At 40.4% G+C, this 13581-nt stretch overlaps 1 protein-coding gene across 2 annotated transcripts; it reads right to left on the reverse strand.

The window, feature by feature from the left end:
• Window positions 1-353: 353 nt before the first annotated feature.
• IKZF5 (IKAROS family zinc finger 5) lies at window positions 354-13567 on the reverse strand. 2 transcript variants are annotated; one of them, XM_074159124.1, is made up of 6 exons: window positions 13481-13567; window positions 11890-11955; window positions 10914-11008; window positions 10442-10605; window positions 9986-10168; window positions 354-5484 (listed from the first exon to the last, which is right to left on the reverse strand). In XM_074159124.1, exons 4-6 carry the CDS (start codon window positions 10572-10574, stop codon window positions 4541-4543), a joined length of 1260 nt encoding a protein of 419 aa, XP_074015225.1. In that variant the 5' UTR covers window positions 10575-10605; window positions 10914-11008; window positions 11890-11955; window positions 13481-13567; the 3' UTR covers window positions 354-4540. The 2 variants fall into 2 exon arrangements, with proteins under 2 accessions (XP_074015225.1, XP_074015223.1); XM_074159122.1 differs by lacking the exons at window positions 10914-11008; window positions 11890-11955; window positions 13481-13567 and having other exon boundaries at window positions 4541-5484; window positions 9986-10222; window positions 10439-10574.
• Between the last annotated feature and the right edge of the window lie 14 nt (window positions 13568-13581).

Raw genomic sequence — 13581 nt, forward strand, 5'->3', positions numbered from 1 at the left:
GACAAGATTAACAGTGGAAAGGAGTCACAGCGTGTCCCGATTCAGCTCTAAAATTAAGCATTTTCAACTTAAGCAGAGTGATAGATAAATACCCTCTCCCGTGCTTACCTTCCACACCTTACCTAGGCCACCGCATCGCCCGTGGAAGCACAAGCAATTAAAAATTAACATGAGGCTTAATTAGAAAGTGTTATTTTATTCGTATCTTACAAAAGCAAAGCTTCACAACATGACCTACACTAGATATAGTTATTTCAGAATTAACCTTGTCATCTGAAAACATTCACTACACAATAAAATTTATTTTACAACTACGGGTTTCTTTTTTTTTTTTTTTTTTCCTCCTTTTTGTTGCATACAAAATATGCTCTTCACACGGAAATACGTATTATTAACAAAGCGGGTACTTCGAAGCAGAGACACAAAGACTGCGCAATGAAAAAACGCTTCAGCAGGGACTAGATTTCCTGCAGCAGAACATCCATTTGCTGTAGATTTTCAAAGAAGCTTAAAATCAATAGAAAACTTGCCAGTGAAGATTTCTAAATTACATTCCCTTCGTCAAAAAGAAACAAACAAAAAAACAACAAAAAACAACACCCCCCCCCCCCCCAAACATTCTAGAACAAACCAAATGGCAACGGTTCATTTTGCCAGGAAACACTCTTGGAATGTGTTTTCCAGCCCGGAGTTTTCTGTTAAAATGCCAATCAATATTTTACGTCAAAAATCTTCTTCATCTAAACATTGCATCTGTGAAAAGAAACAACTATTACTCCCTATTCTCTGCTTCCCGGTTGATTTAAGTATTAACAGAGATAACCGACCGAGATCTTCGGTCTGATATTTGCATGTTCATTGGAATATTCTGTCCCGAAATAATAAGCTTGGGTTAAAAGGACTATAAATAGTGCACATTAAAAATGTCAACATATCTAGAAAATAATCTATTACAATAAAAACAAACAAACAAACAAAAAAAAACCCCAAAGGTAATGGTTTGCAGCTACAGACCTTGAACAGAGTCAAGCTATGGAAACATTTCAGCTCATTCCCAAACTTCCCTGTCGATACAAGTTAAAACACTAATCACCACCTTATAATATAAGGATGTGAGGGTGGGTTTTTTTTTTTTTATTTAAAAAACCAACCAAAAACCCAAACCCAAGTGAGTGCAGTGAAGCACGTGGAGAACTCAATATGAGAAGTCCCACTAACCAAGGACTCGATCCTGCAATTCCTGATGAGTATCCCTTGTCGACGCGGAGTAAGGCCTGTCCCTGCAAGGGAATCCTCGGGATCAGACTCCAAAACGGTTTTCCAGTACTATTCCTGGTCTTTAAATTATAGTAAATATTATGTACAACATTAGGAAAAAACTAATATGAAAATAACACCTTCCAAACCTACCCAGTAGACAGAAGGAAACAGATATCATCAGGGTTCTGTTTGGCACAACCAAACAGACGGTTTTAGGTTGAAAAATGCAGAATTCTAGTCCAGAGGGGGTCCCTCCGTGTGGGAGCGGGACGTGGGCAGGGACCCACCCCCCAGCTCTGGCTGCAGAACGGAGGGATGCACCCCAAAACCTGCTGCCGCCTAAACCCCCCCCTCCTCGAACAGGGGCTTGCACACGGAAAGGAGGGAAACCAGCTTTATCGCTGCTCAACAGCTCCTCGATGCTCACCGTGGTTTTATTTTCCCTGGGTACCCCGAAGCAGAAACGATATCAAGTCAGCAGGATTAAATACTTCTAAACAACAACTTGCAAGGTTCGGGATTAGATTTTTTTTTTTTCCCCCATACTGAGTTCTATTATTAAGAACACGGGTTCCCCCGCAAGAGAGGATCCCCTCCAAAATAAAGGCCGCTTTTGATAAGATCACACAGGCTTCCTCTCGCTCCCAGCCGCCTCTAGTGACCGAACTGTTCTCCCACCTAAAATTTCCTCCAGGAGCATCACGGTTCAGAAATCATTCTCCTAAATTGCCAAATGATGAGCCGACACAGAGAGACAAGCCCGTAACATTTACAGGCGCTGCCAAAGGAAGTCCCGATGGACCAGGAACCGTGTGAATGGAACGGACGGATGAAACCTCAAACCTTTGTGTGCTGGAGTCACCTCCCTGCTGAGAGCAGGGGCAGAAGGGCTGGAGCCACAAACCGAGAAGAGCAGTTTGCATCATCCATCAAAAGGCAAGGAAAACCACTTCTAAGAATCACTAACTGTAATGGTCCTTAACGGCAACGTTTGTAGTTCTAACACTGTATTTGAGCCAAATTCAGATTTTCGAACGTGTCAACGTGCAATCATTCCTACGTTACTCTTCAACTGGAAGCGTCACGTTACAAAACCTGTACAGGAGCAGAAACGTCCAGCTAGATTCCAGTTCAGCCAGCTTTCAGTCCTTAAAATACAGGACTCTGTACGTTTATGCAATACAGAGTTGCTGTTTTGCTTATAAAATAAATTTTAAAAGTATTAAGCAACAAAGGGATATTTTGGAATTACAATGAGCCTCATTATGGAAAACAGACATTACATTCTGCTTTATAAATCCAGATAAACGGATTTTGACAAGGCCTGAAACCAAAAGCATTTTTAGGAGCGACAGTGTGTTATCATTCATCTTCATCACATAGAAAACGAAACTTCAAAGGCATATTTTTGACCCCTTTCCTACAACGTGCAGCCAAGAGAATCCAGTCCCTTCAACTGGTTACTTCAGCACAGAAAACTCAACAGTAGGTATGTCAGGGAGAGAGAAACATACTCTGTTCCCAAATTTCTCATTCATTAAAGTCAAAATTACTTCCAAGACTAAAATTCTCAGAAGGGTTGTTTTTCCTGTGTCGATCTTACACTGAAGTCATTGTAAGTTTTTCCATCGGCTTCAGGAAGCTTTGGCTCCCACAACGATGTATATTTGAATAAGCCAAACATTAGCTATTCAGATTCCAACCTCTGACTTGCAGAACGTTAATAAAATCTTCCTGCTTTTAACAAAAATGTATCTGCTGCCATATTTTGCTGACAATAGAAAGGAATACGTAAGGGAAGTTTTAATCTGTCTCAAGTAAGACAAACTAAGGGAAAAGTGCATGTCTAAATAGGGGAAAAGTAACAGTTCTTCACTTTTGGAAACATTACAAGTTCCTGTGTAGCATATTAAGAGCTTTAATTAATTTTGCTAGGATGTTTAATTTAGATTTCTATTAAAGTGCCTGTCCGTTAGCCTAGGTGCTTCCAAAATAAGATGTACAGTGTAAAAAAAAAAAAAAAAAACACAACCCCAAACGTGTGCAAGGGACTTCGTGTACATCTTGAGTTACCGTTTGCCACCTGCAATTATTAATCACACTGACTTCCAACGCAGCCAGCACGCCTTTGCCCGCCTCTCACACCGACAGCTCAGAAAAGCCAGAAGCCCTTCCCTTAGTTTCTAGCACACTGAAAGGACAACAAACCCAAGGGGAAGGATGAGACAAAACGAGTTCCAAGTTTACAATAAAGCAGATTGTACGACTTTCAAACATACAGGCAACCTGTCAGCTGCAGCTTGGCCCGAGATAAAACTGAACAAACGCTTTTTAATTTGTAAACTTCTTGTTCGTTTCTACTAGAACTTCTATCAGCAAGACAGAAGGCTAATTGTGCAAATTTAAAATATCTGTACAAATTAGTTTAAGGCAGTTAAAAATCTCACGGAATATATATTAGTTCTACAAGCTCTTTATGACTGTTTAAAAATTTCCTCCTTTTAAAAAAGAATGACATGTACATTTTGGTAAGTGTAGTTTAAAATAAGGTGTCGTATTTAATTTTTTTTTCATATAACTAGTGAGTGACGAGCTTTTAACTCTTCCTTTTTTCCTACCAGAGTTTCATTCACAATAACCCATTATCTTCTAGTTCTGTGACGAGTTTAAAAATAACAGTTAAATTAGTGTTTGAGCTCTAGCATGAAGAGTTTAGACTATACTAAGCAAAAACTTATTAACCTTCACCAGATTAAAGCAAGTTTTACATCAAATTGGATTCCCATGTGAAAGTTGCTTCTGTTTGTTTATCCAGTTTGGAGTAATTAAGTTTTTAAGGATGTCTCCAAAGTAAGCAGATGTGTCACTGCACCAACCTTTTCTATTTTCTGGTTAACGTATTTTGTCGTGCCTAGTAAACAGCCTGATAATTGCATCCTATCTTTCAGGACACACTCTCCGCTTCTACAGCTGTAGAACATTTATTGGGATTAAGTGCAAGCAACTTAAATTTAGCAACCAAAGCACGTAAACGCATTCCAATTCTTAAAGCACTCCCTCAGTTTGTTTGTTTTTTTGAAAGGCTACATGTAAAATAACAACCACATCTTACACAAAATTTCCCTGGCAAGTTTTACGACAACATAGAAAGAAATTTGCCTCCTTTGTCGAACTGATTAATGGTGAATATTCCTTACAGGAACGTGCAAGCTTTCCTTCAGCAAGTATGAAAAATATACCCTAATATGTTAAAAAACTAAATGAAAGCGTGTTTTCTCAGTCAATGTTGACTATGTTGGCCCCTTGCAAAATGGCAAGCAAAGTCATACTTATTTTTACACTTACACCCACATATGTTGCACTGAAAAGGATTTTCAAATCCATGACATCCCATATGAATAGTATAAAGAATGTTGTCCGCAAAGTACATGTCACAGTGTTGGCAGTGATGCAGAAGCTGAGGGTCCTGAACCGGAAGGGTGGGAGCTGGAGTACTTGGTTGACTGTTGCTTATACTGGGAGTACTGGTGTGGGCACTGCGATCGCTGCTGGGACCTGCCACGGGGCTATAGTTCCTTTGATTGTGTGTAGGCCGAGGATCTGGGCTGGTCGGAGATGAGCTTTGAGGAATATTTGCTGACACAGCAGAAACTCCCGAAGGTGCTGCAGGCTGCTGGATCATGAAAGGCTTTTCATCTTGACAGGAAACAACGTCAGGAGAGGCTGGATTTTGGTTTTCGGGTGGCAAGCTGGATAACTGTCCGGCTAATGTAGAGAGCTGGTTTAAAGGATTCTCTACCATGAGGTCTTGTGGATCTCTTGGCAACCCGCTGCTCTGGGTTGTTTTCGTCATGCTCTCGTACGCTTCAGTCTGGATATTTGGGATTTCGTGAGTGAAATCATTAAGGTAGTCTGGTTTCTGCACCACCATGGAAGGCGGACTCAAATTAATTAATGCTCTTCTGCTGTACCCCAAATTGCTGGTCTTCTTCTGCAAAACACCCCACATTTTCTTGCTGCTTAGGGAAGACCTTGTACCCTTGATAGGCACCATTTTATGTTTACGCCTGCGGTGGTGAGATAAGTTGCTTCTGTCGCTGCAGCGGAAGGAACACAATTCACATTTGTATGGTTTTTCACCAGTATGCGATCGCATGTGCGCTTCCAGGTGACGTTCGTAAGCTGATGCAAAGGGACACAAATGGCATCTATGCGGCTTCTCACCTGGAAAATTAAAACAGGTTACACTATAGCATCTCATAGAGTACTTGAAAAAGCTACTTTCCATTCCACAAAAAGCCAAAACTAGGAGCTGCTAATCAAACAGTTCAGTTTCAGCATAAGTCACCACTAGTCTTGACTTTAGCTGGGTATTTGGTGGAAGAATGGAATAAATTTAAGAGACCTCCACCTCACCCAAGTGATAGAAAATGGGCAAGAAAATGGAAGCAGAATTAGCATAACAGATAACCTGAGCAGGAATTGCAGCGATGACGGCAAGGTCTGAACGCAATGTTGTTCGTGTGATGCTCTGAACTGGAACCTCACCTACAAAGCACACAAGCGCTCGGCTGCAGGAATGACTGCGCCACCAAAAATGTACCCGATCTTAATGACAATGGTGTTTAAACACTGAGGGAGGGTATCCTTTCAGTGACTTCTGAACATTCCTTCTTTCAAAGATCCTGGAACTATTATTTAAATACCCCACGTACATATGCACCCACTCAAGAAATGAATTTTGAAAAATTATCCTGTGGCTAAAGAGCTATTTAAGAAAACAAAAAGCCAACTAATCCCTGGACCGCTGCGTGCTCTCTCACACGATAGCACCAGATGTTCTCCTGTCTGACAGGCAGAACTTTGCTCTTCTATTAAATAATATTTAGAGATATTCACATTAATGCTTTTTCAAGTACTCAGAAAACTTTCAAATGGAATTACAGGCCAACACACCTGTAACATAACACTTTGCAACTTTTGATTTTCCTTTCACAGACTGATCTTTTAGGAGTTTTTAAATCCAGGTCTGCAATGTTAGAAAAGCCTGAAGGATTTGATTCACATTCAGGTGCTGAAATGAAACATCATCTTATCTCCCCATCAAGAATACCAGGACAATTTCTAAATCACTGTCGTGCAACTGATTCTCTGGCCACACAGCATGACAAACGCCAAAAAAACGTGAGCAAGATCCTTCTCTTCAGCCTTTATGTTTTTTTTTTTTTTTTTTTAAGTATTTTCTACTGTTTACAATACAGGGCAATGCATCTGTTTTGTGGTTTTTGAAGTCCACCTAGAACAACTGTAAAAGCCAGAGACTGACTGCAGCGGGGCCACTATTACACTGCAAGCACAGTACAGGCCCTGTAAGACGGCATGTGTCTGATACAGAAAGCTCTTCCCATGTTGAGCATCCCAGAGTTTGGAATCACAACCTGGAATGCTGAATAGAAGATTATTCCCCCCCCTCCACATCACTGGTTCTTCGAAAGGCAAGAAAGCAATTTTTGTGCTACCTTTAGGTAACTTACTTGCATTGACTGAAATCATGATTTCTCCATAAGCATATATAAACATTCAGATTATTGTATGTGCGTCAAGACCTGGAGATTTGGTACAAAAGATGATTTAAAAAGACCGATGAAGTCCCTGCGTTGACAAAGAACTTGTCGATCTGAATGGTCTTATTTCATTCTAAACTGGTTACACAGAGATAAAGAATTGCATCCCACATTGCACGCCCTTAATATGACACAGCTGGCAAACTCCTAATTATCTTGCTGTCAGGCTCAGCATGAAGTTAATTCTGCAATAAGCTGCACTTAATAATGGTTGCATGATCATGCCTGGGTCATAATTACTTTGGCAGATACCTGCTGCACTTGCGTGTTACCCAGGATGCATTACTTGTTTACTTACATTGCTCTGAGGCTACTGGTCAGCTATCACTTCCCTATTTTAATGCTGATTTATTCCCTCTGAGCCTTCATAGACCGTGCAAACCATCTCTTGGCCCTTTGCCATGCTTCCCCACCATGCTTCTGAGCAAAACAACACTCAGGTCCTGGATCTCCTTGCCCTTGGGTGAAGAAAACAAGAAAACGAAACCAAACAAAAAAAGATCCCTTTCCTTGTTCTGGAGTCCCCTGTCTCTGTACAGAGAAAGAAAGGGGGGCTTTCTGAAGAGCCATTAAGGTAATGGCAAAATGGTGTTGCCATCAGGTCACCATGCAGTGCTGTATAAAAATTAAGGATATGAGATGCACTGTGGAAAGGCAATGGGGAAACTATACAAAAAAACAAAAAGGCTTCTGGCAGCCTGAGATCCTTGTCTGTATTATAAAACTGAAGAGATTGGTATAGGGAAACGAACTGTTATCATTGTACAGTTGCTGGTGTTTCATTAGGCATTGGACATGTTTGAACCAATAATCTGGCTATAAAGTGTTCACTGTGTGAAGGCGCGTCCGAATCGCTGAATCTCTTTGATAGACATTAGGCTGACACCTCCTGTATCCCCTCTCGCTGTTAGCTTTCTGAAACAGAACTAATTCATTTACTGCATGATTTTGCAGCGGAGTGATGCATGCCTTCAATTTGGCTGCCTTTTTCTAGCACTTTTGTGAAAGTTTCTTTGATCAAATGAGTCATGTATATACCCTCTGATAACAGGAATACCTGCAGCAGCACTGAGAAACAGTCACCCCACGTGTAAAGCTCCAATCTTCTGGTATAACCCTATCATATACTACCATGAGAAACAACTCAAAATGTTAGTCAAGGCACAAACCTAAAGTATTATGCTTTGCCCTAAAAACTGAACTTGTGTAGCTCATGGAATATTTGCTTCTGAACAATGATCATCAGGTCAGAGATTTTTGAGGACATTTCTCAGCATCCCAATTCTTGGTTGGAATCTTTCTTGCTTTTTTATATATTACGCTGCAACCGTGCTGAAATGGTCATAATCTGCAGCAGGAATTGTTCTGCTACTTCTAGCCACTCAGTGATCTCTCTGCTCCCTAAAGCAGCAGCAGGATCAGAAAGCATTCTGGAAACAGGAAAGAACTGTTAACTTAAGATTTGGGAGTATAAAAAAGGCAGGCAGCTTCCTACAGTAAAAGAAGGAATTCTGACACTAAACCAATAGCCACATACTTAATATGATACTTAAAGAAGGAAGATTTATTTTTTGCTCTTTAGTATGGCTAAAATTTATTACATTTGGTATTAAGTAACACCACATTATTTCAGTCGTTCTGTCTGAGAAACCCCACGCACACTAAAGCCATCAAAAACATCTTCGGAATCAGCAAACACACATCACCAACATCTTCCAGTAGCAATTTATGTCTCCCGTCACAGCTCTAGCAGTCCATCTGCTCACACTGACAACTGGCCAATAATAACTGTGGGCTTGGGGATGCAAGATTTTAGATGGCAATAGCTATATGCTACTGAGAAGACATGAAATTTTAAAACTGATGTTACTTCTGCACCTTTAAGTACCATTTAAAAATGAACTGTGTTAAGTCTGCAGTACAGATTCTCTCACTACGTGACCCTCATTTCACAAGCTCAGAAATAGCACTGCACAGAGCAAAGCTGTTAAAGCAAAAATCTCTCTCCTTGTCTACGTACCATAAGAGGCAAATGGCAGGTGAAGCTGTAACTGCTTTATGAAAAACTAGATAAAAAAAACGATGCTCCAAAACACATTGCTGCTTTGCAGATCTGCAGCAAGCCCTGGCATTAACGCTGTGCCAAATGCAGGTACACAAGCCAGTTTTTATCCGCCATTGAAACTTCAGAAGATTCCCACTGGGAATCTGAAAACAGCAACAGCTACACACAGAGGTAGCTCACGGTAGCACAAGAGAAGAATTTACAAAATCTTCAAAGTCTGAACCTCAGAACTCTTTGATTTCTACTTGGTTGCCATTTTCTATCCCAACAAGCCAACACTGCAGGGCCAGGGCAAGGAGCACTGACTTCCCTGAAATACATCCTGGGAGTTCCTGTGTAAAACCAACAGTTCACAGCACATTGAGTTTCTGACCAACAATAACTGTACCTAGAGAGCCATATTGACAATATGTTACAATGCAAATGTATGTAATGAAAGTTACAATGCATTTTCTTCAAAGTGTCTCCCAGAATGCCAGTTCCAGTATTTTTTCTTTTCATTACTGTTATTAATCACTTATTTGATGATATACCCTCATGTTTGAGTATTCTACCAATACGAAAACTTTATTCTTATTACTGTGCTTTCTACAATGTTCTAGATGTGGAAGTACAAAATGGGAATATCTTCAGAGCTAAACAACAGAGGAAGAAAAAAAAGGCCCTTTAAATCTCCAAATGGCAGCACGTGCATTTTTCACTTTTCTGATTAGCAAGGAAAAACTAAAAGTTACGTTTAGAGCCCTTCAATTTACACTGATGCTTTCATGCTAAACTTTACTCCCATATATAGTTACTTCAGATTCAGTAGTCTGCAATAACAAACTTAAGTAGGAATTTGCATAATTTAAATAGCTACATGGCACAACTTTAAAAAAAAATAGTGTATTTAAAAAAAATCCCAAACCAGTTCCAATTGTTGAGTAACTTTAAGAACTATCACACTGCTTGAAGATGCTCAACTCCTCATGTGCAAACATGACACTGAGTTAATACCATGATGCCTGACAGGGAAGTGCTGCAGAATGTTTCATACCTGTATGAATTCGGATATGCTCTATGAGCCGTGCTGTTCCTTTGCTGGCATAGTTGCAGTATCGACACTTTAACTTTCCATCAAATGTCCTTTCAAACCCATCCACTAACATTCCTGAGTTTTCATCCAGTGAAACTTCAACAGAAGGATGATCCAGACCATTCTGATCACCTTCTGTCCCAGCTGTGAATAATGCAACAGAGATTTCAATCTTATCTATCGTGCTGTGAAAATACGCCAAATATATTTTGCTTCTGTAGGCCCTTGGTCTTTAAACATACAGAATTATAAGAACAAACCTTGATTAAAACAAAGGTACATACACATCTTTTGTGATGTGGAAATGACTATCAGAAATGCTTCCATAAAATTGTAGTACTCTGCATCATTATCTGGAATGTCAATAGCACAGTTATTCTCAAAAAATAGAATTTGGTAGCAGTGAAATTAGTTTACCTCCCTGAAGAGTCTCTGCTTCCTTGTCTCCACTGACTGATCCAGAAATCATATTTACATGGTGAGTCTGCTGTGTAAGATATTCCTGAAAATCTTTTACGAAGTCCAAAGGTTCCGGCTTCTTTTCACCCATATTCACTCTTTACGTTTACAACCTCTTGTGCCTAGAAAGAAAAATATTTTCAAATCACAAGTGTCACTGAATTTGAATGCATTCATAAAAACAAGGGGGGAAGTTAGTGGTTTTGGTTTTTTTTCTTCAAGTGAAGCATTACATTTATCATACAGCATGACTCAGTGCACAAATTGACAACCATAAGAGCATTTTTAGAATTTGTAACTCATTAAAGATCACCAAATACATATTACTGGGGAAACAGTTTTCAGCAACAGTAATATAACGACAACATCAGATTGGATAAAATTACATAATAATAAAAGTCAACATGCTTTTTCTATTTTTTTAATGTACCTGAATGTTAGTTCCCTGCTAAGTGGCAAACATGCTCCAAAATGTGCTCCAAACAGGTCAGACAGAAAGCACAGAGCACAGCTCGTCTACTTTCCCTGGAAGGAAAAAAAAGAAATATAAGTCCATTATTATTCCCAATCCCCATGTGTTTTTGAAAAAGAAAGATAAAAAAAAAATATGTTTTGAAACACAGGTTCTAATACTTTACTAGCTCTTAGTTTTATTAAAACAGTTACACTTCCAGCAAAAGCTTTTCAAAGACCGCATTTACTCCTTTGTGTATTTCACTGAAAGAGACATATCTTACTGATGGTCTGAGTAGTTTCTCTGGTGAACACATGGCTCCAAAAAATCCCAGAACTGGGTAAGTCAGTTACAGTAACTGTGATGTTGGGAAACCGACTGAATGTCACTAATTAGCAAAAATGGAAAGAAGTCTCATAGAAAGCAGTATTTCATAGTTCTCCCAAAATTTTACTTTCCCATCCTACGTAAAAGTCTTAATCCATTTCATTATTTTGGATTGATATAATAAAAATATTCACTAGAAGTCAGTGGTCATGCTCTTTTCTGGGACTGTAAATGACAAACCTCTAGACTATGTTTGCAATGAATTTGTGAAGACAGAACCTAGGATTGAGTTGGAAAGAGAGCACTGAGTCAGTGACATTACTATTCCTACAGATTACAATCAGAAATAATTTATGATGCTACAATTTCAATACAAATTTCTTCTTGTTCAACAATAGGTACTAAACAAAACATTACGTGTTCTACAAAAACTCAAGTCCTGAGTTCAAGACCACATTTAAACACATTCTCCTGTATTTTCAAAGTTATTTATAAGCATTAGTTCATTTTTTGGCATGCAGATGAGTATGGTTTTTCACATCACACCTAAGTGTGCTCAACTATTATCATTACTATCACCCATAAGTTAGTTTTAAACACATCTTTATATACCAATTCCGCGTACCCTCTTTCAGATGTCACCAGCCTGGTGTAGGCTTAAGTTAATTTGTGTTCTGTTTGTTGGTGTCTCCTGCAATAAAACAAAGATATCAGGATATGAATTAAAGATATGGAAGAGAAATACAGGACACGGTAGTGTAGAGTCCTGACCAGGCCAACTTTCACCAAATTATAATAATAAGAAATAACAATTTAAAATTAAACCCTTCTAAATGTTGAATGGTTCAACATGAAACAACGTTAAAGGTTCATGTTTTCACTGAAGAATCTGTGTATCCCCTTGTGTAAGGCATAACAAAAATATTGGATTGATTACTTTTTAAATTACATTTAATTTTTAAGGATAACTACACAAAATCTTAAAAATCTGATTGGAGAAAAGACATAATTTTGGGTATCAACTGCATAAAACTTCCTTTCTCTGCTTCACTGATTTAATTTGAAAACACTGCTCTTCCTTTTTTTAATGCCAATGTAGTTAAATTGCCAACCTCTACATCTGTATGCACAAAAGAACCTTTTGTGATTTTACACTGTATTTTTTTATAGCTATGCAACCAGCAGTTCTCCTGCTGATCGACACAGATGAAATGCCTGCTCTGTCACTACCTCAAACAAGAAAATGCAATTTGAATTATCAGAAACCTGAGCAGACCCGCTCGTGTTTCCTGTACTCGGCTGGGCTGCTCACACCAGGTGTCCCTCAAATTCTACTTATACAGAAGGCTTTCTGCACAGACAACTGCATCTTCTCCAGCTTTATACACTGACGGGTAAGAAACTGGTAATTCATTTTCCACCAGGTGCAACTGCTGGATTTAACATTAATTGCAGTGCTGATGTGTCCCAAGTTTATTGTCCAAGATGCACCACAGGATATGGTAGGATCAAAGACATTATAAATATTTTACCTGAAGAATTCTGCTAAAGAAAACAGTTCAGACACAGTAAAACTAATAGTTTTTCACACAGAGTAAGAACTCATTACTGCAGTAATTAGAATAAAATAATATGACTACAGCACATGTACATAACTCGTTTTCTTTTAAGGAATCAAAGGGGGGGAAAAGGGAGGGGTGGGGGTGAAATCTCTCTGCCCCAGTCTCATCTTTTCCCGTGCAAATGACTTAAAAATGAACATCACGAAGGAGGACGGATCCCAAACTCTATCCAAGCTCTATTCCTGCTCCTTTCCGAGGAGTCTTGCGCCTGGGAAGGGGAAGATCAGTCGCGGCGGCGGCCGGGCCGAGCCTCAAGACCTGTCACAGCAGTCGCCGAAAACGGCCGGAGGCTCCGCCGCCCCCGTTCCACGCCAGCCGGTATAAAAACCGCCTCTCCTCCACCTCTCTCCGCCTTCACGCCTGGGCGGGGAGCGACAGGGCCACGGCAGACCTTTGCCGCTGTGTCCCCCCTCCTCAGCTTGCTCCCCCCCCCGCCCGGCCCCCTCACGCCAAAGGGAGGCCCCGGCGGAGACAGGCGTGTCACGACGGCTGCCGCCACCGCCGCCACCCCGGGGGGGAGGTTGTGCGGACCGCGCTGCCGCCGAGCTCCCTCACGGCGAAGGAGAGGGTCGGCGGGAAGAAGGCGCTACTCACCGCCACCGCCCCGCTCCGCGACCGCCGCCCGCTGCCTCCGCCGTCGCCGCCATATTTGTTGTCCCTCCCGCGGCCCGGCCCAGCCTCGCGAGACCGCGCCC

This window comes from Numenius arquata, chromosome 15 (assembly GCF_964106895.1).
Source record: "Numenius arquata chromosome 15, bNumArq3.hap1.1, whole genome shotgun sequence".
In the NCBI taxonomy this organism is placed as follows: Eukaryota; Metazoa; Chordata; class Aves; order Charadriiformes; family Scolopacidae; genus Numenius; species Numenius arquata.